The sequence below is a fragment of the Polypterus senegalus genome, chromosome 9, assembly GCF_016835505.1.
Source record: "Polypterus senegalus isolate Bchr_013 chromosome 9, ASM1683550v1, whole genome shotgun sequence".
NCBI classification, from domain to species: domain Eukaryota; kingdom Metazoa; phylum Chordata; class Cladistia; order Polypteriformes; family Polypteridae; genus Polypterus; species Polypterus senegalus.
In genome coordinates, this window is record NC_053162.1 from 1,952,992 (window position 1) to 1,980,758 (window position 27,767).

Below are 27,767 nucleotides of genomic sequence, written 5' to 3' on the forward strand. Positions count from 1 at the left end.
ATATCGCTCCTGAAGCGACTGAGAGAAGTCGCAAAATCAACCGGAATGTTCCATCAAGTTCTAGAAAAGTGAAGTAGTTCTCTCGTTCACTGGTTAAGCAGATGTAAGGTACACGCCCTGAGGCTGGCACATGAGTGAGAAGGGCCCCCCCCCTCGGCCATTAGCGTCTCTCTCGGATCCGCACAAATAAATCGCTCCTGCAAGTGAACTCTGATACTTAGCGTGATGAGTGAAGTCGCAAAATCAACCGGAATGTTCAAGGAAATTATAGAAAAAAAACAGGATCTAAATCCGTCAGGTAGTCCTGTCGTTCACTAACTAAACGGAGTGAAGGTTACCCCCCGAGGCAGACGCTGAGTCTCTCTCGGATTCACGCTAATAAATCGAAACTGCAAGCGAAACAATGACACACAGCGAAATGAGAGAAGTCGCAAAATCAACCGGAATGTTTGAGCAAATTATAGAAAAGAAAAGATCTAAATCCGTGAAGCAGTTCAGTTGTCTGCTCGCTAAGCGGAGTGAAGGTTACGCCCCGAGGCTGGCGCGTGAGTGAGGAGGGCCCTGCAGCCCGATGAGTCTCTCTCGGATTCACGCTAATATAACAGGAGCGCAAGTGAACTCTGACCTTAACAATCTCTAGATGATAAGGCCTGCTGAACAAACGGGAATCGCTAGCAAAGCGGAGGCAGGGTACGTTCCAACACGTGGCGACAGGTAGAGTGATGCTGGCATGTGAGTGAGGGAGGAGGAGGAGGAGGAGGAGGAGGAGGAGGGGGGTCCCGCGTGGCTCCCCACTTCTGATGTCCCGCTTCCCCCTCCCCTTGGCCTGCAGCCGTCCTCTCGGATTTGCGCTAATCATTCGGTACCGCAAGTGAACTCTGACATTTAGTGCGATGAGAAAGTCGCAGAATTATCCAACCCGCTATATCCTAACTACAGGGTGTCATGGGGGTCTGCTGGAGCCACTCCCAGCCAACACAGGGCACAAGGCAGGAAACAAGCCCCGGGCAGGGTGCCAGCCCACCTCAGAGCACACACACACACACACACACACCAAGCACAGACTAGGGACAATACTGTATAGGACCGCCAATCCACCCAACCTGCATGTCTTTGGATTGTGAGAGGAAACCCACGCAGACACGGGGAGAACATGCAAACTCCATAAAGGGAGGACCTGGGAAACAAACCTGGGTCTCCTAACTGTGAGGCAGCAGCACTACCCACTAAAAACCCCGATCTAAATCCGTGAAGTAGTTCTCTCGTGAAAAGCAGACAGACATACAAATGGGTCTAAAAAACTATAAGAAATTTTGCGCTTGGACCACGAAATTTAAAAAAAAAACGTTTTTTCTTAGCGAGCCCCTACGGGCCAAAGGGGTAACCTGCACTCCAAAGTCCCAAGTCTTCGTGGTTCGGGAGTTTTCGTGATGAGTGAGTCTTTCATATACAGTTGACTGTATTTATAGGTATAGTCAAATCCTGTAAATCGTGCCGTCCTTATCTATTTCTGCCTGTCTCTCTATTATATAGCGCCTTTCACATCCACCCATCACTGGCACCACGGGATCACCTGCTTTGACGTCTGCACCCTTAGGCCAGGGATGTAATAGTCCAGTCCTGGAGGGCCGCAGTGGCTGCCGGTTTTCATTCTAAACGTCTTCTTCGTTAGTGACCAGGTTTTGCTGCTAATTAACTTCTTTATCTTTAATTTGAGGTCACTTGACTCAGGCCCTCTTAGTTGTCTCTTTGTCCTTAATTAGCAGCCAAACAATAATGAGACACAAAACAAGCCGCCACATGACCAGGTCACCTGCGCCCGTCACACAATAATAAATAAAGAAAGGTGAAGGTCTCAGTAAAGTTGATCTCTCAGGTCACCAAAACATTTTGGTGTTCAAATCAACAGTTTGGGAAAACGTGTGCTGTGGCAGAAGGAGAGCAACAACAAGCCATGGAATGAAATAACGGGCTTAATTAACAGCAAGAATCAGCTTCTCATTAAGAAAGTGAAATTAGCTGGAGTCTGAAGCCCCCCGATTTGGCTGGTCATCTGTTGGCTCGTTTCACGTCTCGCTTCTGTTTGGCTGTCATTGAATGAAGAAAAGAATTCAAAGGACTGAATCCTTAGAAACAGGGCTACAAAAATGAAGAGAAAAGAAATGAATTAGCCGTGAAAACTGGCCACTGATTAGGAAAAGGGTTAACATGAAAACCTGCAGCCGCTGCGGCCCTCCAGGCCTGGAGTTGGACACCCCTACCTTAGGCCTTTTAGGGACCCCCCTGTGCCCACACAGACTGGAGTCCCAGATAAGCAGTGTGTTAGACCGGAGGACCCTAGCGACCTTCAAAACTCCACTTGACGTCATTTCGGAGGGATGGAGTGGGCAGGACTGGTGAGCTTTTGGTGGGCTGAATGGCCGCAGTGAAGCTCACCAGACTTTCAGGGCGTCTTGCTTACTCGCTTGTTGGGAATGGAAGTAAATCAGAATTTCTTTTCTGTTTGTAGCCGCGTCGATCTGAGCTTGCCGCCGGCTGAAGTTTGCAACGAGAGGCGGCGTATTGCCAATCCTCTGATTGAACTTGCTTTTGGAAACGAGCGCGTCTTAACGTCTGTCACTGCAGATTAGGCTGCCTGTGCATTCGCCTCCTTCCCTTTTTTTTAAGTTTAGGTCGTGTTTCCTGTTTGCCGCTGCTGAATTGGCCCCCTGTGGGTTATTTGTTTAGCTCCAGTAAATGACAGCTTGTGCTGCGGGAGTCGAAGCGGAAGAACGACGTTCAGATCCACTCAGCACCACCACGAGGCCTGGTCCAGCAGTGCCTTTAGAGCTAAATAAAGACGATTAACTCATAGCACGAGATCAGTAAATAAAGTCAGGCCAGGAAATGAAGATGTGACGGACCGTGGAAGGGGTAGAGCGGCAAGAATGGCGTCAAAAGTGACCGCAGTGTAGTGCGAGAGCAAGTGAACGGTGCTGTCCATTCTGCACAGAGCTCACAGACCCGATTGTGTCATGTTGTGTCTATTGTTAAAACCTGCCATGCGCTCTCCGCACACACAGCACACGTTTTTATGTCTAATAGGGTGTTTTGTGGGAGGCTTTTCGGCTGTAGGCAGTTTATCGTAATCAGGCTTCCTCCGATCTTTTAGGGTTCAAAATCTCCGCCCCTACTAAACGAGCCGTTGGATTGGTTTAGAAATGTGACACCCAGTGAGCTGTCAAATTGTTCCCACCCACTTTTAAGTGAAATTCACTCAGGTTTGTCTCCAGACGTTTGTATTGTATTGTATGTATAAGACTAGGGGGTCGTTAATCTGTTCTTCTCCCGCTTACTGGCACTTGTGTAACGGTCTGGAATAGGACTGGAGATCCATGAATTAACTGGCGCTCAGACATCAGTGCTGGTTGGTGGCCCTGATACGGAGTGTTGGTTACAAGGTGTGCTGCTCATTGCCACTGTCTCTACAATCAGCCCCCTCCGGCACCCGGACCCTCACCTCTGTCTCTCCAATCAGGCCTCGGTCTCCTCAGCCCCCTCCGGCACCCGGACCCTCACCTCTGTCTCTCCAATCAGGCCTCGGTCTCCTCCGCCCCCTTCCTTCACCGGACCCTCCAGCTGCTTGCATTGGATCTGAGGTGCACCGTCCCCCTCATGCCACCACTCAGGGTGCAGACCAAAGCCGAGGTGTAATAAGTATATATTTTGAATGTGTCACTGCTCTCTGTACAGAACTATTTTATAAATCCACTCACGTGCACAGCTTACCCAAGACCAGATTTAGCACACAGGAGTTCACCACATAAGAACTGCTAGGCAAGCATTAGAAGACAAGACAGTTAGGGACAACTGCGAAACTGTGTGTCAAAATCAGCATGACGTTGTCTCCTCATTTCCTTGTTTGGAATGGCATGATTCACCTAAGTGGGGGGGGTCTGCACATGAAGGAAGAGTATAAAGTCTTGGAACATCGCCCGGCACACCTTTGAAGGTGACAGACAGATGACCAGAAAATCCTTCCAATACAGCGATGAAAATGGCAGACTGTATGCATTAGGCCCCCAACTCCTGAACTGGGTTCTTGCCATTGGCTTCCTTCGTCTGTTATGCAGTGTAAGCCATCATTATATCTATTTAGACTGGAGTTAAGTAACACGCCACAGTTACAAAAGAACTCATAGCGCCCCCTGCTGGATACACGAGGTCCTTCTTAACACTCCTGAAGAAACTGCACCAATGCCACTGCGTCTCTCTCTGGTCCAGGCTGGCCGTTCTTGCGCTGTATGAAATGTTCAGGAAAGACAAACAGAATGTGATGATTTGCAAATCTCTTAAACCCCTGAACTGAAAAGAGAACAGAGACAACAAATCCAATACAATACAATGCAATTTATTTTTGTGTTGCCCAAAATCACACAAGAAGTGCCGCAATGTGCTTTAACAGGCCCTGCCTCTCGACAGCCCCCCAGCCTTGACTCTCTGAGAAGACAAGGAAAAAACTCCCAAAAGACCCTTGCAGGGAAAAAATGGAAGAAATCTCAGGAAAGGCAATTCAAAGAGAGACCCCTTACCAGGTAGACTGGGCGTGCAGTGGGTGTCAAAAAGAGAAGGGGGTCAATACAACACAATACACAGAACAGAAGAAATTCTCAATACAGTATAAAAATAAAAAATATTACAAGTACGGAGCAGAATTTAACAGTAGATGATATCCCATAATAGGATTTGGATTTGTTCAGAGAGTCCTGGAGACCTCGGCCATCAAGTTGCCCTCCCCCTATTGGCCATTCCACAGCTGAGTCAGCGCTGGGCCAGCCAATCCGATGACAGGACCCCTCCACCTGATGATTCCTGCGATCCTCCAATGGGGATGACTTTACGTTACCTTACCAAATCAAATGTATCGCTGAGTTATTGTGTAGCACAGATACAAATTGAAACATCTTCCTGCTATGATTTTCTCATCTGTGATGCCCGGGTTGCCCACCTCCTCATCGCCTCCTTGCACCCACACTGGGTTGCTTTCGGACAGTGAGGGTATAAAACAAGCGAGGCTGGAGCATTCAAAAGTGCTTAGTGCAGTTTTAATACAATCGCCTCCCAAGTGTCCAATAAATAAATGAGGGGCAGTGCAATTCTTCGATTAGTGAATATAAATTCCAATAAAAACAGTAAAGCGAAGAAGATGAAATCATCCAGTGAATAATTCATTGTGATAGTTACGTCCTGGTGGTCTACCACCACTGCCCACCCACACATGTCTGCTCAGGAGGCTGAGACTCCATCACTTGGCTCCCGTCCTGAGCCCCCATCCTTTAGTGTCCACGAGGACCGTCAACAAGCCCCCATTCCGTCACCTCCCTTCAGTGTCCGTAGACACCTGAGGGCTCACAATCTCCCATACTCTGACTGCTTGGCACAGTTGATCTCCCCGGGAGTGCCATTCCCGCCACCTGATCCTGCTCTCTTTCCTTGGGTTTGTCTTCCTTCTGTCCCCCCTGCTCTCTCTCTCTCTCTCTCTCTCTTGCCATCACTCAGTCACTTACGCTGCACTCAGTCAGTGCAGGTGTGCCAGTGAGGATGCTGGCACACTCAGGGGCCGCACGGCTTTACCACTCAATGTCCTCCTCTGACAGGCTCAGGGATTCAAAGCTGCTTAGCCCGGAGCCAAGGGAGCTCATCCGGGTCTGCACGGCCATCGATAGAAGTAGACAAACTCTTCCGACGAAACGGTGAATCACGTAGGCGAGTGTAGGCGACAGCAGTCGAAGTTAAGGTGAAGTCCCTTCAGGACTGAAGCCAGCAGGAAGCTCTTCACCGCTCAGAGTCGTGGAGCTAAAGCAGACCACTCTTCAGAAGTATCGGGGGACAGCTGAGCTATTAGCCAACCAAACGAGCTCCATGGACTTGGGGGGTCTCCTCTGATTGGCTCCATTTCTTCACTTTCCCAGACGGCAGCCTATTCAGGCTGCTCAGTAGTTGCGCCCCAGCCTGGCATGCGGTAGATTCTGCCCCGTACCTCCCTGCCTAATTCCTCTTCTCCTTTTCTTCTCCTTCATCATTTCAGTTAACAAACTGGATGCCACATAATTACCAGTTGACGCCCGCGTTTGTGTTGTAGCCTCGTCTGTCTGCCTTGGTGACTTCTTAACCCCGACGCGTCTCATTTGTTGTACCCTTGAGCTGGTCCTCCTGAATACCGTTTGCGGAGCGACTTGTGTCTGCTGAGACGTTTTGTTGGCCTGAATGAGTTTCCAAGAGGGACATCTTAGTGGCTCACGTTCGTCGTCTCCTTATTGTCTGACGTGTTTGTCATTCGAGGCGCGCTGCTGCATGAATGTCCCATTTTGGGATGCTACAGATTAGTGTGACCTTGAGAAGACCTATAGGGCCTATAGAGTGTCTTGAGGGTACTGGAAGTGTGCTGTGCTATCAGGGACTCCCAGCTTTCTGTGTGTCTTTATTTATCGACTGATTGTAGAATTAAAGCAAACACGGAGCGCGCTGTTTGTCCAGACGCTCCCTCGCCAGTCGTCTGTGGGGCCGTTTAGGGAGCAAGTGGCAGCCGTGTCTCTCTTTAGGATCACAAGTTCACGTGTTGGCGTAACAACTTGAGCTTCCCTGTGCAGCCCTTCTAAATATCGTTTTCTCATTCCATCGTCGTCCTCCTCCTCATTTCGGTAAAGTGGGATCGGTGAAGTACACGTGCTGCCAAAATGATTTTCCTGTGGCTGCTTGAGTATGTGAGAGAGCGATTGTGATAAGGTAACTCGGGCGTTTTCTTTTAGATGAGCGTCAGCCACTAGAGGCTGTAGCCATGGTTAGTCCTCTGGCTTTCAGAAGGTGGCAGGAATTAAAATTTAAGGAATAATCTGATCCTCAGGAAACGGAATTGTCGGCAGGTGGCTTAGTGCAGCAAAGGCTGCGGCTTCTGTCAAGTACGTTGGGTCCACCATTTTGTGTCGGCCAGTTCTCGTTCAGTGGAGTCCAGTGCACGGTGTGTTTGTGCTAACCGAGGGTCTCGTCACCTCTCATATTTACCTTGTCGTCCTTTATCAGTGTATTCTGTCTGAATTATCGTCATGTTTATGAGACTTGCTGGGAACGTTTAATGGGTTCATCTACTCTCACCCTTGAAGATGAAAGCACACACACACGGAGATCCTAGCCAGGCAGCCAGTCTAAAGTGGTGCCAGTAAACCCACAATTTGGGGACTCGCTGTCACCAGGGCTAACAAACATGTGGGTGACATCGCAAACACACACAAAAGTGCCACTCGTTTGGTTTTATGCCAACCAAACTACTGTGTGTCTTATCTTAACTCAGTTCTTCTAAATCACAATGGCCTTCATAAACCCTGTGGGCAAGAAAGCAGTGCTGTTCCCACACTTGGTGCCCTTTTATTATTTCAGTCGCTCAAGATAAAAGACAAAGCACTTTTTTTTTTTTTTAACTTACAGTATGTGGCTGACACTTTTAATCCAAGGAGACTTACGACATTCATTTTGGTTTTTCAATTGGAGCACCCAGGCGGGTCAAGTGACCAGCTCAGGGTCACACTGTGGTGTCAGTAGTGGGATCTGAACACACAACCAAAGCCCTAACCACTGCACCACACTGCCTGCCTAGCATATACGGGAAGAGTGAAGAAGAAGGGAGGCTTGCAATGCCTGGGAATTCTGCTCATCCTGCTGCATTTGAACAAAATAATTAAAGTTTAATGTAAACTGTCATGCTAGATTTTCCACTGCAGGTCTGTGTCTCACTGGGAGTCCGACCATTACCCTTCCTCGTTCTGTCCTCAGATGAACTGGATGTCATCAGGATGTCAAAGTGCAGAGTAGAGGCGTATATATATATATATATATATATATATATATATATATATACAATAGTGTGTGTGTGTGTATATATATATATATATATATATATATATATATATATATATATATATATATACATACATACAGTGGTGTGAAAACTATTTGCCCCTTCCTGATTTCTTATTCTTTTGCATGTTTGTCACACAAAATGTTTCTGATCATCAAACACATTTAACCATTAGTCAAATATAACACAAGTAAACACAAAATGCAGTTTTTAAATGATGGTTTTATTATTTAGGAGAAAAAATCCAAACCTACATGGCCCTGTGTGAAAAAGTAATTGCCCCTGAACCTAATAACTGGTTGGGCCACCCTTAGCAGCAATAACTGCAATCAAGCGCTTATGATAACTTGCAATGAGTCTTTACAGCTCTGGAGGAATTTTGGCCCACTCATCTTTGCAGAATTGTTGTAATTCAGCTTTATTTGAGGGTTTTCTAGCATGAACCGCCTTTTTAAGGTCATGCCATAGCATCTCAATTGGATTCAGGTCAGGACTTTGACTAGGCCACTCCAAAGTCTTCATTTTGTTTTTCTTCAGCCATTCAGAGGTGGATTTGCTGGTGTGTTTTGGGTCATTGTCCTGTTGCAGCACCCAAGATCGCTTCAGCTTGAGTTGACGAACAGATGGCCGGACATTCTCCTTCAGGATTTTTGGTAGACAGTAGAATTCATGGTTCCATCTATCACAGCAAGCCTTCCAGGTCCTGAAGCAGCAAAACAACCCCAGACCATCACACTACCACCACCATATTTTACTGTTGGTATGATGTTCTTTTCTGAAATGCTGTGTTCCTTTTATGCCAGATGTAACGGACATTTGCCTTCCAAAAGTTCAACTTTTGTCTCATCAGTCCACAAGGTATTTTCCCAAAAGTCTTGGCAATCATTGAGATGTTTCTTAGCAAAATTGAGACGAGCCCTAATGTTCTTTTGCTTAACAGTGGTTTGCGCCTTGGAAATCTGCCATGCAGGCCGTTTTTGCCCAGTCTCTTTCTTATGGTGGAGTCGTGAACACTGACCTTAATTGAGGCAAGTGAGGCCTGCAGTTCTTTAGACGTTGTCCTGGGGTCTTTGTGACCTCTCGGATGAGTCGCCTCTGCGCCTTGGGGTAATTTTGGTCGGCCGGCCACTCCTGGGAAGGTTCACCACTGTTCCATGTTTTTGCCATTTGTGAATAATGGCTCTCACTGTGGTTCGCTGGAGTCCCAAAGCTTTAGAAATGGCTTTATAACCTTTACCAGACTGATAGATCTCAATTACTTCTGTTCTCATTTGTTCCTGAATTTCTTTGGATCTTGGCATGATGTCTAGCTTTTGAGGTGCTTTTGGTCTACTTCTCTGTGTCAGGCAGCTCCTATTGAAGTGATTTCTTGATTGAAACTGGTGTGGCAGTAATCAGGAAATTGAACTCAGGTGTGATACACCACAGTTAGGTGATTTTTGAACAAGGGGGCAATTACTTTTTCACACAGGGCCATGTAGGTTTGGATTTTTTCTCCCTAAATAATAAAAACCATCATTTAAAAACTGCATTTTGTGTTTACTTGTGTTATATTTGACTAATGGTTAAATGTGTTTGATGATCAGAAACATTTTGTGCGACAAACATGCAAAAGAAGAAGAAATCAGGAAGGGGGCAAATAGTTTTTCACACCACTGTATATATATATATAATATAAAACACACACACACAACGTGTCGTGCGAGAGCAGGCCTGTCAAACGGAGGACAGTTGCTGTAGCTACAGGTTTGCATTCCAGCCACCTTGTTAATTGACAGCCAATGGAACAAACGATTTTGTTGACTTGCTTATTAATGCTCGGACCCCCTGTTTCTTTGTTCTATAAATAAACAATAAAAAGGACAAAAGAAAAATGCTACCCTGACCCAACTGTCAATGATGTTCATCTATCCTGTGGCACAGAAGCGCAGAGATGCAGTGAACCCCATCATTTGAGGGGTGACGATGTTGTGAAGAGATTTGCGTAGTGATTGTGTTGCTGTTGGACAAATAGAATCAGGCCAACACCCAAGGCATCCGACCACTCGAATATCAATGTAGTCACACCAAAAAATATGAATCTTAATAAAAGGGTAAGTGTCTCTGTGTCCATGTAGTTGCTGTGTTTCTGTCATTCCAGTAGATGATGCATAGCAAACATTTTTAGCAGTACAATGCACTGCATATGTCATTCCAACAGATGGCACATACATGTATTTTAACAATAAATTGCAGTGTTTGTTATTCCAACAGATGACGCACACAAACATTTTTAGCAATAAAATGCAATGCATTTTCTGTCCTTGTCATCTTGCTCTGTCACACCCGTCACCTGCATGTCCCCTCTCACCACATCCATAAACCTTCTCTTAGGCCTTCCTCGTCTCCTCTTGCCTGGCATCTCCATCCTTAGTACCCTTCTCTCATTATACCCCTCATCTCTCCAAATCAATGCCATCTCATCTCCCTGACTTTGTCTCCCAAATAGTCCCACCTGAGCTGACCCTCTGATTTTCTCATTTCTAATCCTGCCCATCCTCGTCACACACAATGCAAATCTTAACATCTTTAACTCTGCCACCTCCAGCTCTGTCTCCTATGCCACCGTCTGCAGCCCAAATCACACAGCTGGTCTCACTACCGTCCTGTAGACCTTCCCTGTCACTGTCACTGATACCCGTCTGTCACAAGTCACTCCTGACACTCTTCTCCAGCCACTCCACCCTGCCTGCACTCTCTTCTTCACTTCTCTTCCACACTCCCCCTCACTCTGTACTGTTGATCCCAAGTATTTAAACTCCTCCACCTTCGTCACCTCCACTCCCCTCATCCTCACCACTCCACTGACCTCCCTGTCATTCACACCCACTGAACAGATAAAATAAGGGTGAGAGACGCAACATTTCATCAGAGAGAAGGAGACTCCATGTTTGTCTCCTTGCATGTTGCGGGTCCAGTGGCTGCCATGTTAAGTTATAGAGGTAGGACCCTGTAATGGTGGCACCAGCATGGCAGATCTCACCTTCTGCAGGGCCACAGGGGCTTTGGGCTTCCATTCAATCAGAACCTCAGAGATCTGAGAAATGTGAGGCAGCGACCCCGTGGCTCATCCAAGGATTTCTCGAGGTTTTCGCTTCGGCTGCACGTCTCCGTCATTTGTGGCAGACGTTTTTCTTCGGTTGCTGCTGACGGATCAGCCTCCATTTTTCCAGATTTAAGACCCCTTTTTCGTTTCTCTCTTTTTCAACTTGACCTGCCGACTTTGCCCTTTAAAGTCCAGCGTTTCGACCTTCAAGACTTCCTGTGCAGAATGGCAGCACCTGCGGTTGGTGACAGTGTGACGCGACGCGTGACGTCCTTCAGTGCCGCACTGTGGCTTTGGATCTGACGCTCACTCGGTGTCGAGTTTTCAAGGTCTGCTTTGTCAGCCTGGTAAGATGGATTGTAGCGCACAAGCAGCTCTTGCTTTTTTGAACGTTCCGTTTTGAGTAAGCAGAGACGTCTCTTAATCTGCTGAGCGTAAATGGAGGTCATTTCTCAAGCGTTAAGCCAGACGGGCCGCTTCATTTCTATTTATTTTCCCTCTCTTGCTTGTCTGCATGTTCTCTTTAATGCAGTTACACTTATCAGTTGATCTGCGAAGCGCACAGAAGGGACAAGCAGATTTATTATCCTCATTTACTAAAGCCGTCTAGCTTAATGCCTGCGCTGCCATTCCACAAGTTAAAGTGAGTTATTTTTAAACAAACTTCCCGTTTTTAAATTGGTGTTTTTTTGTTGTTGTTGTTGTTTAGAGGCTCTACGCGCTTTTCACACAGTTAAGTGTTTGAGCTAATTGTACAGCGCCATTCAAAATGCATCGAGCATTTAAAAAAACGTAACAAGGCGTCTTATGAACACACGTAGGACGGCGCCCGGGTAGGGGCTCATTTATACTTTACACTCAGAACGTATACGCGCCCGCATCACGCCTGCCACGCGTTCCCAGCATTCATTTGACGCGTCCTCTGAGCAGGTCCTCAGAAATTAGCGTGACATGTGCGCGAGTTGCAGTACCAGCAAAAAGTCGGGGCGCGCAGTGTGCGAAAAGTTAGAATGTGACGTCAGAGTCTCTGTTTACTATCGACATGTGACAGAAAGCCGCTTTGTGGATCCTATGAGATCGATGTGCGCGCTTCGATGTTTGATGAATGGATCGATGTGGTGCAGCAAAATGCCGACGTACAAATACATTCGTGGTGCTTATATATTCAAGCGTTGCATGTTCCCGATCGTAATGGCGCCATTCATTTTAAAAGTCTCACATACCGTCTTCTGTGCCGTCTTTCTTTTCTGGGGCTTCCTCCGGTCCTGACAGCAGCGGCAAACAGCAAGAGATCAGCACACAGAACACATCACATTTCTGATATTCCAGCTCTCTGCACATTTTGAATCCTTAGATTTACACTTAATATCAATTTTATGATTGAATGCGTTAAAGTACGTATGTCACATTTTACAGATAAATCGTTCATTTCGTTTAAATACTGTTAATGGTTACACACATGGGGGTGACACGGTGGCAGAGCGGCAGCACTGCTGTCTCGCAGGGAGTCACGTCGCTGGTATTCCCTGCATGTTTTCCTGCTGGGTTTCCACAGTGGGCTCCGCTTTCCTTCCAAAGATATGCAGATTTGGTGGCACTGAAATGATGCAAGTGTGTATGTGAGTGCTTGTATTCACCTTGTGATGAGCTGATGCCCCGTCTAGGGATTGTTTCTGCCTCGTGCCCAATGCGTGCTGAAATGGGCACATCCCTGGACTGATGGATTTAATCATTAGATAGATAGATAGATAGATACTTTATTAATCCCAAGGGGAAATTCACATAATCCAGCAGCAGTATACGGATATACGGAGCTGCTGGAAAGGCTGCCACATTAAAAATCCTTTTCAGAGAGATTGCGGTAAGGTGCCATCGGAATTTAATGGGTGTTCTCCAGGCAATTCACAACACAGCGAAGCCAAACCTGTGCTCACCGTGATGATATGTTGCACTGCCACCTGGTGGATTCCTCCAGATTTATGAAAAATACACGCACAAGTATAAACAGTGCAACACTTGTGTAGCAGGAGCACCCGCTGCAGCAGGCGTCGTGTCGCGTGAAGTATAACTCCGGCCTAAGTCGCCCCCCACATTTCGCCCCTGGTAATTTTCACACACACATCTCCACCACTATATTTTGGCCCCAGTATATCTATGATCTATATACTGTATATAATTCACTAAGGCAAAACAACCATGGAAAGCACGCCGGAAGGGGCGTGGATTCACTAAGCCGCCGACAAGTGAGACACCTATGGCGCACGCAGGAAGGAGCCACGCCCACCAACTCCAAGACCATTGGATATGACGACAACTCACAGAGCCACGCCCACCAACTTGAATGCGACAACACAGAAAAACCGGTGTCATTTATATTCATCTGTCGTAGAGGTCACATGCAGCTCCGACCCACGTTGACTGTTTGTTCATAGAGGCATGTTTCTCGCGGAGGTGAATCGCCATATGCGGCATGTAAAACGGTTTGCGAGGGGTATCCCATGGGATCCTTAAAACGTTCCTTTACAACTGAGGTTAAAACACAATGAAGTGAGCAGTCTTTAAAAAGCGAGTTTTCGGTTACGACGCACGACCGCATGCACCATGGCAAACTGTTTTACACGCCACATACAGCAATGAATACATGCGTCTTCTTAGACACTCCTGCACTTTGTACACACCCCCCTCCCACCGTGGTCGGGTGTCTTGGTGGATTATATATAGAAAGGCAGCCAAAACCGCACAGAGCAATGAAAAGTCTACGTGAGTCACAGGTGCATCTGGACTGTGTAAAGACAACAAGGACTCGAGTGACGAGTTAGAGGTGGGCACATGAGCGGGCAGTGCATACTGAACGAGAAATCAGCAGACTAGCATGACGGAGGGAGCGGAGTGGATGTCCTTCTCCTCTCCTCCCGTTCCACCCTGAGCGCCGCACGGACGATTGTGTGTTGGTTCGTTCCGTGCATTGGTTAAAACCCAATGAAGGAAGCAGTCTTTAAAAACCAAAACCCCAGCCTTGACTCTCTAAGAAGACAAGAAAAAACTTCCAAAAACAGGGAAAAAAATGGAAGAAACCTGGGAAAGGCAAAGAGAGACCCCATGTCCAGGTAGATCCAATAGAACACCTCTGGGTGGGACATTATGTTTGGGTCCATCTGACACCTCAGCCTGTCCAGGAGCTCAGTGATGCCCTGGTCCAGATGTGGGAGGAGATCCCCCAGGACACCATCCGTCATCTCGTTAGGACCTTGTCAGGCCCCTGGGGTTGAGGGATGCAATACAAACTACTGAGTACGATTTGGACTTTCAGCCAAATGGACCCGCCTGCCTGTCTGCTGCCTTATATGTTCCCTTTGATTTTCGGGGTGTCCCTCTGTTGGTTGTTCATTTTCATTTCCATCCTTTCGTTCCTCACACAGCGCCATATCAATCCATAGCAGTAGAGATAGCCAGCAGGATTTCTTTTTCCCTTTGAGATCCGAAGTGTTTCTAAGTGTTCCCTTAATTTTTTGAGCAGTTTATTTATATTTCTCAAGCTCATTTCCGTACACATTGTACAGTATGTATAATTTATATGTGACAAACAGAATCTGATATGACATAAAGACACAGCCAAAAAGAAACTGGTCAATATAAATGGAAGTCAGTAACATCTGTCCATGAATTTGTTTTTAAAGTGGCCAGCTGACAAAGTTCTAGAGGAAAACCAAAACCTCTTCAGCATCCCCTGAAACCCCCCACCAGCCCACGGTCATCTGTAAGAAAGAAAGACAAAGCCAGACACAGACACAGTCCTGGAGAAACACAGCATAGCAGAGCAGTTCAAAATAGCAAAAGGTGTCCCTAAATATGAAAACTAACCTACAAGAGAGGGGATTACCGTAAAGCCCTGGCTTGTAGAAAGACTGGCAACAAAGAATTTTTATAAATGATTTATGTATCAAAATACAAGAAAATGGTCACCTTAACCAAAAAAAAAAGTACAGGTTTGTAAAGGCAATCCACTTCAAGTGAGACCCAACACACAGTCCCAGAGAGGAGTCCTGTCTCTTCCATATTTAAAGCCAAGATGGAGCCACCTGTTGGGGTTCTACTTCCAAAGTATGTGGAGTGGCGTAGTTTGTAATTAATATGCAATAAACATAACTAATAGAAATAAGAACCAGAACATGAGAAGAAATAATTAAAAATGACAACAGAACAACAAGTAAGCCCAGGCCCTAACGTGACACAGTGCCGAGTGATCACTTTCTAGTGACAATGCAGAATTGGCTTTGACTCCGCCTTCCTGTGATGCTAAGTCACCGAGTTACACTTTTTTTTTTTAAAGTATTCAGTTATTTGAATGGATTTCTTGCTGCTTGGACTGAAGCTGCCATCTTGGTGTCGTTTTCTTTGGAGTGGCACACCTTTCTTTGCCCTCTTATCATCTTGTTCATTTATTGCTCAGTTTGGACTTTGGGGAGACTCTGCCTTACTGAAATTCTGCCGTTGCTCGGTGTTGACGTCGTTTGTGTTGGACGCAGGGAGCACCGAGTGTGCCCGCGGCCCTTTAGGCCCTTTTAGGCCGGCGGCTGCTCAGGTTTGTAGCCCCTAATTGGTTTAACGAGTGACTTTTTTTTTGTGAGTTTCATCTCCCTAGCAATGTGCTTGTCAAAAAATGATTCTTCTTAGCAATAGTACTGCCACGGTGGAATACAAAGCCTTCTGTTAAATATAGACATTAAAAAATAATACAAATGCCCTGACTCGGCACTATTGTACATTGTTCAATCAACGGCCGCTCAGTGGGTCTGGGGAGAGGGGCGACGTGTGATATTAAAAAAGAGAAGGCAGCAGCAGCAGCGGCAGCGGCGACTTCTGAGCTCGCATGATTGGTAAATTCAACTGCCGCGTTTGTATAAAGTGCTCAGAGGAACAGATAATTAAAAGGGATGAGCAAAAATGAAAAGAAATGTGGGGCGATGGCAGCAACAAGCACCCAGCACCGTGCGACTTCTAAATGGAGAGAAGATCCCTGTGGACAAACCGTTCAATAAAACCCCATCAGGGTCAGGCGAGTAATAGGCAGATGAGTCGTGGCTGTCTGTCAATCTGACGATGACGCTGCCCATCTATTTTTGTGAGGTCACTTCCTGTCAGGACCCCACGTGGTGAGCCGTGTGCAGAACAATGAGGAACGGCACTTTGGATGGGACGGGTTTGTTGAGTCGCTCTCAGTCAGGACCTCACCTCTGACTTTGCTGCCATGGGTGGCCCTTAGTGGCGTACACGACTGCCGATGGGAAAACATTTTAAGGAGGTGACTCAGTGGAGGGGCGCAGGCAGGCAAGACTGTAGTGGTCTTAAGTGGAGAGACCTCTGCTCCCCTTTGCTATTTTAGTGTGTTCTCATGTGTCACACACAACATCGAAGACGGAAAAGACCAGTGAAGGACGAGAATGCGGTTAGAGCCAGCAGAGGCCATTACCGCAACTATTGGGTGTTTGAAGTCATCCAGGTTGACTTACGAGTTCGGCATTCATTGGAATTCTTTACATTTTCCAAATGATGCACAAGCAGGTTAAAAATGTCACTCAGGGTCACACAGAGTCTCTGAGGTGCGAGCCAAACAAACGCTGAGGTGTCCGATGTCACGATTAACTGGATTTGCCAGTGGAACTGGTCAGCCACAAAGTAAAAAGCTTATCGGGACCTCGTTGATTTGGAATTCCTCAGCATTGAACTTCGAACAATAAGAATGTCACATGCTGTCCTTATGTCGGGGACATTTGGCAACAGATGGTGTGACTGGGTTTCATGTCTGTAGTGTTATTGATCTGATTGGATTGTTAATTCTGTTTAAGTGCATGTTACACACCACATAAGACACGCTGAGTAATGAAGGGCGCCCCCAACCGTCACTGGTGGTCTCAGATTTGGCCTTGGGAGAACCCCCTGTGGCTGCAGGTTTCTGGTCCAACCAGAGTGTGTTTTAATTTGGGGGCTCCTTGACTAATTAACAGGCCGTTATCTCTGTTTGGTGTCAATGCAGAATATACGCTAGATAAATTCTTACTAGGATTTTGGTTGTGTTATGTGGGGATAATTTAGTGTTTTATTAAGTTACTAGCCGTCCGCCCCGCGGAGAAGTGAAACAGGACACCGAGGAGGGCTCAGCCTGGCCCCCCTACTGCTGACGTCACGCTTCCTCTTCCCTTTGGCTCACAGCCTCTGTCTTGGATGAGCGCAAATACATCGGTCCTGCAAGCGAACTCTGATTCTTAGCGCGATAAGAGAAGTCGTAAAATCAACTGGAATGTTCCATCAAACTCTAGAAAAGAACCCGGTCTAAATCCGTGAAGTAGTTCTCTCGTTCACTAGTTAAACGGATGTAAGGTACACGCCCTGAGGCTGGCGTGTAAATGAGAAGGGCACCGCCCCCCTCCTCGGGCATTAGCGTCTCTCTCGGATTTGCGCAAATAAATCGCTCCTGCAAGTGAACTCTGATCCTTAGCGGACAGATGTTGGATTTTATAAATATATATATATTGTAAGAAAGGCGCTATATATGTGCCCGACCCGACACAGACTGACAACAGAGGCACGTTAAAATGAAACCAACTGGATTTACTTTTCTTCAGCCCCTCTCGTGCCCCTCAGCCACAGCACATTCCCAGAAGCACAAACCAAAACAAAAGGCACACTACTCCTCGCACCGCCACTCCTCCCGAATCCGGCTGTCGGAGTGGTGGCTGCTGGCCCCTTTTATAGCTCACCTGGAAGTGCTTCAGGTGCTTGACCACCTGCCTCCGATTTCACCTCTGGGTGTGGCTGAACTACGGCCCAGAAGGGCCCAGGAACCCCTGCAGCACCTCCTGTTGGCCACCCTGGATACCAACAGGGCTGTGGAGAACTCCATCTCCCATGGAGCCCTGCGGGTATCTGAGGCACCACAGTCACCCAGGGGGGCTTCCACCAAGTGGTCCGGGGGAGGTACTGCGCAGTCCACACTAATATTAATAAATAAATAAATATATATGCATATATATATATATAATAGAGCGAGAGAGATGATGTCCATCATCATCATCTTCATCACGCTATTTCATGTGTATTGATTATTTAGCCCATCATTTATCAATAAGCACGCTGGTGAGTCTGATGACGACATACTTGTAGCCTTTTCAGCCTTTGGCATTGTTTGGCCGCTGGTATCTGCTCGGGCTGCGTGTACTGAAAAGCCTGCATTTTAAAACGCCATTGGACCGGCATTTCCAGTTTTCCTCTCGACCTCTTGTCGCTCTTCTTCCTTTGGCACTCACTATTAAATATGCATTTAATTATCAATATCGTTCATGGTGGCTCCGAAATCCGTACTCATCTCTACGTTCTCTGCTGTTCTTTTTCCGGTTTTCTGTGGTGGCGATCTGCACCCCCCCACCACCTGATCAGGGCACGGTGCTGTCCCTTCATTCATGGATTGAAGGCCAGAGGTCCACATGTCCGTCATCATCAAGTTCTTCCATGTGAAGCTTGAAAACCACGAGGACTGATTGAGATCATTGATATTAGGGGGGCTGGGTGGTCTCGTGGCCCATGCAGCTTTTTTTTTCTCCAGCCGTCTGGAGTTTTTATTTTTCTTTTTTTCTGTCCTCCCTGACTATCGGACCTTACTTTTTATTCTATGTTAATTGGTATTGCCTAATTTTATTTTTTATATTTTGTCATTTTTGTCTTTCTTCATCCTGTAAAGCACTTGTATGAAAATGTGGGACAGAAATGAATGTTGTTGTTGTAGTGATGCGGTGCGATGGGCGGAGCACCAGAGCGGGGGGTTTGGAGTTGTTGTAGTGATGCGGTGCGATGGGCGGAGCAGCAGAGCGGGGGGTTTGTTGTTGTTGTAGTGATGCGGTGCGATGGGCGGAGCAGCAGAGCGGGGGGTTTGTTGTTGTTGTAGTGATGCGGTGCGATGGGTGGAGCACCAGAGCGGGGGGTTTGGAGTTGTTGTAGTGATGCGGTGCGATGGGCGGAGCAGCAGAGCGGGGGGTTTGTTGTTGTTGTAGTGATGCGGTGCGATGGGCGGAGCACCAGAGCGGGGGGTTTGGAGTTGTGGGTCATTGACCTTAAAACCATTATGGTACTGGCACTGAGGTCCGATAGCTCGATATCGAAGTCACAGTTTTAGCACCAATCCAGCACTAACTAGTGTCTGCTCTGCTCATTTGTAATTGTGACCATTAGGGGGAGTTTCTGAGCCAGCGATCCCCGGACACAACTGACACAGCACCATCCCGGGTTCAAGTGAAGTTAATATTTTATTTGCCAGCGTACCTTGACAGACATCTTTGAATCAGTCCAGCACGGCACCACACAGTATAAAGTGTAATCCTGCCCTTGTCCCTCTTTCTCTTCTTCCCCAAAATGTCTTGTCCCCCTCCTCCCAACTCCCAGCCCCCTGAATGAGTTGAGGTGGTGGCTTTTATGCAGGAGCAGGGCTGTTAATGTCAAGCGTGTGGGTGTTTTCATGCCTAGCAGTTAAACGAGACTTTTAAGAAGTAAAAACCAGGCAGTCACAGGGTCAGGGGTAGGGGGGGCCGATGTCTAAAAACTGAACGTAAAGCTGGCCCAGGGTGAGAAGTGTGTGCCAAACGAAATTGGCCAGAGGGATTGCTTAAGTGAAAAGTGCTCTGCATAATTGAATATCGTGGCTGGGATTTGGGGACAGGCGAGGCGCTTCACTTAGTGGATACTTTATGTAGTAATAAGACACTCCGGGGCCTCGGCTGTCGGTGAGCATAGCCGTCGCTGGACGAGACTCTGGGGTCCGCTTCACGTCTCGCTCTGTGCCACGGGGTCCTCTTAGGTGGCGCACGTCAGTTTTGCAGTGGGAGTGTAACCACATAACTCTGCCGCTGGCCCCAGACCCTAATTTAGGGCAGGGCAAGGCCAGGCCCCATCCCCCTCTTGCAATGGGATACAGAAATGTCCCATCTGAGTATTTAAGGATCATCCGGAGTCATTAGAGAGTTTCCTGGAGTTCTCTCCAATCAACACCTTCGGCCAGCGCAATCAGATTGGGCTTTGGGCTTCATGTGAAGTAACGTGGGGCACCACGCCCAGGATTTGTGCGTTTCCATTAAGGGCAGGCAGGTGGGCTGCCTCTGATATTCTTCCTGTTTTTGTGTAAATGGTGAACTTTCTTGTTCCCAGTAATGACGCCGATGCTCGTCTGTGTTCTGGTTTAGCTGCTAATCTCTGCGCCTCCTTTTCTTAAACCTCTTAATCTCTACAAATAAGGGAAGTTCAAAACGTCAACTTTGCTTTTCATTTTCCATGTGCTGCCAGCCCTTTGGTGTCACAGCAGGTCAGGACCACCTAATTGGGTGTTTGCCAGTCCAAAGCTGCCTCACCTGTTGCCATTTCCTAATATTCCAGTGGCCCCCGCTGCCTCCCTGACTTCCATTTTCTGATGAGACCGATAAGGGGTCAGGACTTTCTTATTTTAGGCAGGGTCTCAGCTAGGGGTGGGCGGTAGACCAGCATGGGAAACGTACAGGAAAGCCCACCGCTACCAGCACTTCAAGATTTTTGGTACCAGAAGAAAATGTCTGATCTCCTCACAATCAACGCCAACCCACAACAACCTGGATGCTCTCTTTTGCAGTTTTGTGAAGTCGAAGCTGCACACTTCAACACGATCGGAACTTTACAGGACCCCCAACTCACCCCCTTATTACTTTGATGTGATCAAAACATCATGCAGGAGCCCTCCCCAGCCCCCCCAGGTTATTGCTTTGCCACGATTAGGACTTTCATTTTGTCAAAACTGTGTGCTTTGAGGTGATCAGAACTACAAGGCCTCTTTATTCCTTCGATGCTCTTGGAACTTCATGGGGGACCCCCCCATGTTACTGCTTTGGCGTAATTGAGACTTTCATTTTGTCGAAAACTGTTTGTTTCGATGTTATTGGAACTTCACAGGACCCCAGCTCACCTTATTGCTTTGGCAGATTGGAAGTGCGTGCTGTAAGCAGGATTTGAACTTCATAAGACGCCTGCCGCCCCCTAATTTCTTTGACGTGATCAGGACTTCATGAAGAACCCCCACACCCTATTCCTTTGCCTTGACCGGCACCTCCATTTTGTCGAAACTGATCCGAACTTTATAGGAAACCCCACCCGTTGAAGACAGATAATAGTCTTCCCTCGGTATCTGAACGTTTCTGAACGTCTCTTCGCCGGCGCCCTGTTCCTCGAGCGAGTTTTCGTAAAGCCTGCTTCTCATTATTTTCGAGGTGGCTTTCTCGCCTTCTGTCCGTCTTTTATCATTGTCGTCTTTGAAGGCGCGCGACTCTCTCTGTCTCTCTCCGCACATCTCCCACGCCGTTTCTCCTCCTCGTGTGTTTCACACTCGCATTTCCTCATTGGTTGCGTCGCTACAGTCAGACAGACCAATCGGATTGCTCAGAGGCACTGCATGCCCAGACTTTAGTATTTTATTAAAGTTTAGATTGTCGTTTTTTTTTTAAAAGATGGTTTGGTGTCCAGCATTGGGTTCTTCCCTTTTGCTGCCTGCGTAGACTGAAGTTTCCTTATAGTTTGGAGGAGGAAAGCCAGTTTTGCTTGGTGGGTCTCAGATGATGTGTCCTGGCGGTTGGATTTGGGAGGTAAGGCCCCCGACCTCATTTTGCTTGCTGGAATTTGGACTCCAAAGAAGATCACAACCTGATGGGGCGTCTCCTGGCCTGTTTCAGGACATTCCTGTCTTTTGTTTGATATCCAAGGAGTGTGTTGACAGCGAAGTCCGCTGAGATCCAAAGGCTGACGTGAGACATTCGCTACGACTGACAGAATAGGGAGGCTTTAGTTATGACGTCTTTTAGATTAAATTACTAGGTGGCTGCTTTGTGTTAAGCCTTGCTCTAGGGATTTGCTGTCTCTTTTTTAGTAACTGCGTCTGCCTCATGAGGAAGATGATGGCCTGGTGCATTTTTGTTGTGTAACGATATCCTGTTGATTAACCTGCTCCCTGTCGTCCAACAGCGGCTCTACCTGCCATGTTTGTTCACTGCAGTAATTCATCATACATAAGGAAAAGGGGGCTTCCTGGAAGTGTGTGTGCCAAGGGGTGCGGTGTGGTGTGGGGTGGCTGAGACGTTGGGTTTGTAAAGCGCCGGGTCACTGCTGACTGGCTCGACCCTTCACCCGATAACCCTATTTTAGTTCTGGAGTGTAAAGTCAAACTGTTAATACGTCTGAGCTGCCCTTTTTACAGTAGCGACTGCATCGGACCATGAGGCCCCCTAGTGGCAAATGTCTTAACCTTTCATGGCCAACCATAGTGCAGAACATGGAGAGCCCTGGGAGGTAACGAATCCTGTGGACCCCTTGAGAATTGAAAACAAATTTTAAAGACCTGCTGTGGTGAGTTGAACCCACCACCCGTTACTGGGTTTGTGAGAAAATGGCAGCAATCCATTAAGGGCTGGATGCTTTAGTGGCAGCCTCCTCCTCCTCATCACTATTGAATCAAATTAATGACAAATGACATCGGAGCGTCTCCCTTATGGTTCTCAAACATCTCAAAAGTGTCAGGTGATTTAAGTTCAGCGTTGCTTACGGTTCTCAAATAATTTTTTTTTTTATGCCCCTACAAACACGAGAGAAGGAAATTCACACTCTTTAGAAGGGGATCAGACTCCTAAACTGTGCTCAACGCAGTCACCTCCCATTAGTCATGTAATGCGAGACCCTCTTGAATTGTCACGGAGTCTCACCACAAAGCATCTCAGTTTCTAGATTGGCACTGTGGGGACCTTCTGGTGGTCATCCTCAAACCCACAACCTTTCGCTCAGAAGTGTTCTGTGGAGAGTGGGAGCGGATAGGAGAACATCTGGGCTCGGCCACTTAACAACAGTGGAGCCCGTCCTGGTGACATCAGCTGAGCTCTCTCTCTCTCTTGGCCACCAATTTTTCTGCTCATTACCACCTCTACACTCCATGTGTCCATAGCGCAGATCCCTCCCGTATTGGACTCACACAATGAAACTTCTCTGCTCACATGATTGAAAATGTGACAAGGTCGTCTCAACGGCCGCTTTGTATCCGAGTCTTACAGATCATAGGCCACTCTTCTTTTGTGACTTTGAAGAACTTTAATTTGGGATTCTCACACTCTTGGATCATTTGCTCTTGTCATTGACCTTTGGTTTTTGTTCTTGTTTTGGCTTTGCCAGTAGATGTGGTGACACATGATGGTGACCTGGGACAATTTTTGGACTTTATGCATCTCCTGCTCCTTTTTTTATCGAGCTTAGTACATAAAGGAGGCTTCTTTCTTTCTTTCTTTTTTATAGTGCCTTTCATAATGATAATGTCACCTAGATTATAGTGCAAGTCTTTAATTCTGTTTTTCAGGTTAAATGTGTTTAATTCCATAAATTCCTTTTTTATTCCCTTAATATAGTGCCTTTCTGTTGAAAATCCCCCATGTAGTTAATAGTACAGTGCATTTCTTTCTTTCTTTCTTTGCTCCCTTTAATCATCCCTTCTTTTCTTTTTCTTTGCTCCCTTCTTTCTTTCTTTCTTTCTTTCTTTCTTTCTTTCTTTCTTTTTGAAATCCCTTTACTCATCCCTTCTTTTCTTTTTCTTTGCTCCCTTTACTTATCCTTTCTTTCTTTCTTAGCTCCCTTTACTCTTCCCTTCTTTCTTTTTTCTAATACTCCTTTTACTCATCCCTTCTTTCTTTCATTCTTTCTTTTTAGCTCCCTTTACTCATCCTTTCTTTCTTATACTCCCTTTACTCATCCCTTCTTTCTTTCATTCTTTTGCTTCCTTTACTCATCCCTTCCTTCTTTCTTATTATGCTCCCTTTACTTATCCCTTCTTTCTTTCATTCTTTCTTTCTTTCTTATCTCCCTTTACTCATCCTTTCTTTCTTATGCTTCCTTTACTCATCCCTTCTTTCTTTTTGAGCTCCCTTTACTCATCCCTTCTTTCTTTTTCTTTCTTATACTCCCTTTACTCATCCCTTCTTTTATTCTTCCTTTGTTTCTTTCTTTGCTCCCTTGTTTTTGCAGTTCGGTGTGTGCCTTTGGTGTTGCTTATTCCACTTTTATACTTAAATACTCCATAGCATCATTTTAAGTGAACCCGTCTGCCGGTGTTTAATTTAAAACGACGTTTTTCTTTGTCTTTTTCTTGCAGTTCCTCTGTCTGAAGAACATCCGAACGTTCTTGAAGGTCTGCCACGACAAATTTGGGTTGCGCAACAGCGAACTGTTCGACCCCTTTGACCTTTTTGATGTGCGGGATTTCGGCAAGGTAAGAGACGAGCTGAACGTGAAAATCGACCGAAGTGATGGACGCCTGGGGTCCGACGTTTTATGTTCTCCAAACCAAAAGCAGATTCTGCCTTTTTTTATTTTCCCCTTGGCTTCATTAGTGCGTATTTTGTGACGGACCAAAGACGTTTTTGTGACCTAATTAGATGCAAATAAAAAGTTGAAATGAATTGTAAACAGTCCGTGGCTTTGTGCTCCACACACGCTAATTATCAGCTGCCACGGTGTGCGCACTGAAGGCAGATAACAAGCGCTGGCCGTGCCGACTCCATCTGTGGTTTAAGTGCTGGAGGTTTTGAATTCCTAATTATTCTGCGTGCCGCTTGTATCTGCTCTTGCCAGTCCTTTGCGTGTTCTTTGTCTTAAACAGCCTGACTTGTTTCACTTGGACATGCGGCCGTTTGGCCGCCGTCTCCCCTCCTCTCCCCAGAATATCTGCCCGTTTGTCTCTTCTCCCTTTTTTTTAATGAAACTGCCATTAAGGAAATGAAATTCCTCCCTTCAGCGTGTGGCACGCCCTTCATGTTTCATGACATCGGAGGCCCGGCTTGCGGAGCGCTTCTCTTGTCAGCTTGAACATAACATGTGTTGCTAATTTACCAAGAAGTGAAAGCATAAAACGGGTGTTTTTAACTTAGAAAATGTAAAGCAGTGGGGATTTGGGGGTCACCCGGTGAGTCGGAGGTTGACCCCGGATTAGGAGCCTCAGTGGGCCAAAGAGCACCGGCTTTTCCTGGAGGCTGAGTGACAGCCCACAGTGGAGCTCTGCTGACCAGACGGCCTTATTTGTTCCGTGTGTCATCGGACTGTGAAATGATCCGATTGACCGGGGGATTCTGGGGGCTTGGCACACGGGACGGGAGGCTGTCCGTTCACAAGCAGCCACTTGCTGGGACTGCCTCTCCATGAATGGACTCCGTGGAGAGGCTGTGATTATGAAATGAGTTTGCTGCTCTCCGCGGAACGTTCCGGGGCCTTCAGAAGGCAATTAATTTCCTTTTGTCTCGTCTTGGGTTGTTTGTGTGTTTCTCTTGTGTGTGTCCTCTCGGGCGCTTCTTAGTAGACGTGGATCACGTTTTTATATCAAGATACCAGTAAATTGATTTCAAAACGCAGCTGAGGCATTACCAGTGAGTATCATGGCTGTTACTGCGGCTTCTGAATCTCCTGATGCTCAGCTCCCTTAGCTCAGCCGTCATTAGTCAATGCTGATTGGTTATTAGAGCGTGATACCCACCGTCTGCATATTGGGGCCACCAGGGGGCGTGCAGCACCCCAAACCCCAGGCACAGCCTCACAGACCCCAGTCCCAGTCCCAGTATAAATACAACGTTTATTAGCATTAACACCACGGAGGAAGACACCAGAAGGGGCAGAAAACAAGCACGCTTCTTTCTTTCTTATTGTGCTCCCTTTACTCATCCCTCCTTTCATTTTCTTTCTTTTGTTCTTATTGAGCTTCCTTTACACATCCCTTCTTTCAAATTTTTCTCTTTCTTTCTTAGCTCCCTTTACTCATGCTTCCTTTCAATTTTCTTTCTTTCTTTCTTTCTTTCTTTCTTTCTTTCTTAGTTCCCTTTACTCATCCCTGCTTTCAATTTTCTTTCTTTCTTTCTTTCTCTCTTTCTTTCTTAGTTCCCTTTACTCATCCCTCCTTTCAGTTCTTTCTTTCTTTGATTCTTTCTTTCTTTCTTTCTTATTGTGCTCCCTTTACTTGTCCCTCCTTTCATTTTCTTTCTTTCTTTCTATCTTTTCTTAGTTCCCTTTACTCATCCCTGCTTTCAATTTTCTTTCTTTTTTTCTTTCTTTCTTTCTTTCTTTCTTATTGAGCTCCCTTTACTCATCCCTTCTTTGTTTCTTCACATTTAAGCCATGTAAAATGTCGTTTCCATGGTGTCCTTTTTTTCCTTCGTTATTCACGTACGGTGCCACGTGTCATCTGGTCAGTTGCTGACTGGCGTCGTTGCCGGCGTGGTGGATGGCGTGTTTTCCCATCAGTTATTTATTTCTCCTCACATTTCCTCTTCTGCTATTCACACACTTGTGACGGCCTGAATGGACACCCCCATCTATTACAGAGGACCTGGCGCTCGCCCTGCTTCCTGAGTTAATTTAAAATAGAAATTGCAACAAAGATGAAAGATTCCTCCTCGAAGGAGGCGTTTGTCGGCCCGTAGACCAGAGGGCAGTGAATCTGCACAGTCGTCAGGTATCTGCAGGTTCCCCCCTCTCACAAATGGTCGGCCCTCGTGCCAGGCGGGGCGATGGCATTCGAGGTGGCCAGTTAAATAACCCGGGGGGCTGTTTTATCAAACGTGTGCTTTGTGAGTTTCTAGGATTCGCTTCGCATGGCCTCCTTCAAACCTGTCCGATTCCTTGTAGAATTGAATCTCACTCCGTGCACAGTCTACCCCGAGTTGAATTATGGTGCTGTCTCTAGTCATCTCATTACATCATTTTTCTCCCCTATAAAAATCATCACTTGCAAATTAATGTTCTGGGTCATTGGATTTCATTTTTATTCCTCGAGGATTGAATTCTTCCGCTCACGTGCAGGAATGCCTGCATGTTTGTGCCTGTAGTTCCCAGGAAGGCTTCTTTCTGAGTGCCGTAAGCTACATCTTCTCACACACACACACACACACACACACCCCGCCGTGCGGGCCTGCATCGTTGACACCCACGCACGGCAGAAGCCAGGGACATATGTACGGTTGTCACACAGCCTGCCGATGACAGTCCTGTAATGGACGCATGCCAGCACTTTAAGTGTCTGCACGCTTTACAGGCTTTTGGGGCCTGTCGTCTTGTCGAGGGCTTTCAGAGGAGCGCAGGCTGCAGACGCTACTAGAGAGGCTCGAGCCGCGTGCCACGCAGTCCACCTCCATTTTAAAAGTTTTAGGGAAATTCAGAGATTTCACACATAAAATTAGAAAGTCGAGAGTTGCTGATGCACACAAAAGGAAAACACCTCATTGAAGGCTTCAGTGTCTTGGTTCCTTTCCTCAAAGTGTTCCGTATGTTATCTCAAACCTACCAAGACCTGCGTCTGCCCTTACCCGGCCGGGACGCCCTGAGTATGGCAGGACCGGGGGAGAGAGAATCCGACAGAGGGCAGCCCCCTTGGTTTCCAGCGGGGCCACCAGTCGTGAGCCTGGTGGAACTTCAACCCTGCTGTGGCTCGTGGCCACCACCAGGGGGCGCCTGGACTTTTGCACTATGGGAGATGGAGTTCGGCTTCACAGCCCTGCTGGGTAACGTGGGTGTCGCCAGGGGACGCTGCAGGGAGACACACAGACTTCTTTTTCCCATATAACCCGGAAGTACTCCCAAGTCATGGGGCTGAAGAAAATACGAGTCTCCGTCTGACCCGGAAGTGCTGGTGAATCACATGGATGGAAGGACAAGGACCATATGAAGGACTAGTGGAAACCCAGCAAGGAGAGCCGGAGTTGGGAGGGAGTG

At 46.9% G+C, this 27,767-nt stretch overlaps 1 protein-coding gene across 6 annotated transcripts in view; it reads left to right on the forward strand.

Moving 5' to 3' along the window:
- Positions 1-27,767, forward strand: part of vav2 (vav 2 guanine nucleotide exchange factor) — a 472,851-nt gene that overhangs the window by 124,299 nt on the left and 320,785 nt on the right. For all 6 annotated transcript variants that reach the window (XM_039762597.1, XM_039762599.1, XM_039762598.1 and 3 more), the window contains exon 2: positions 24,166-24,282. In XM_039762597.1, coding sequence (XP_039618531.1) covers positions 24,166-24,282 — 117 coding nt within the window. The remainder of the gene's footprint in view (positions 1-24,165; positions 24,283-27,767) is intronic.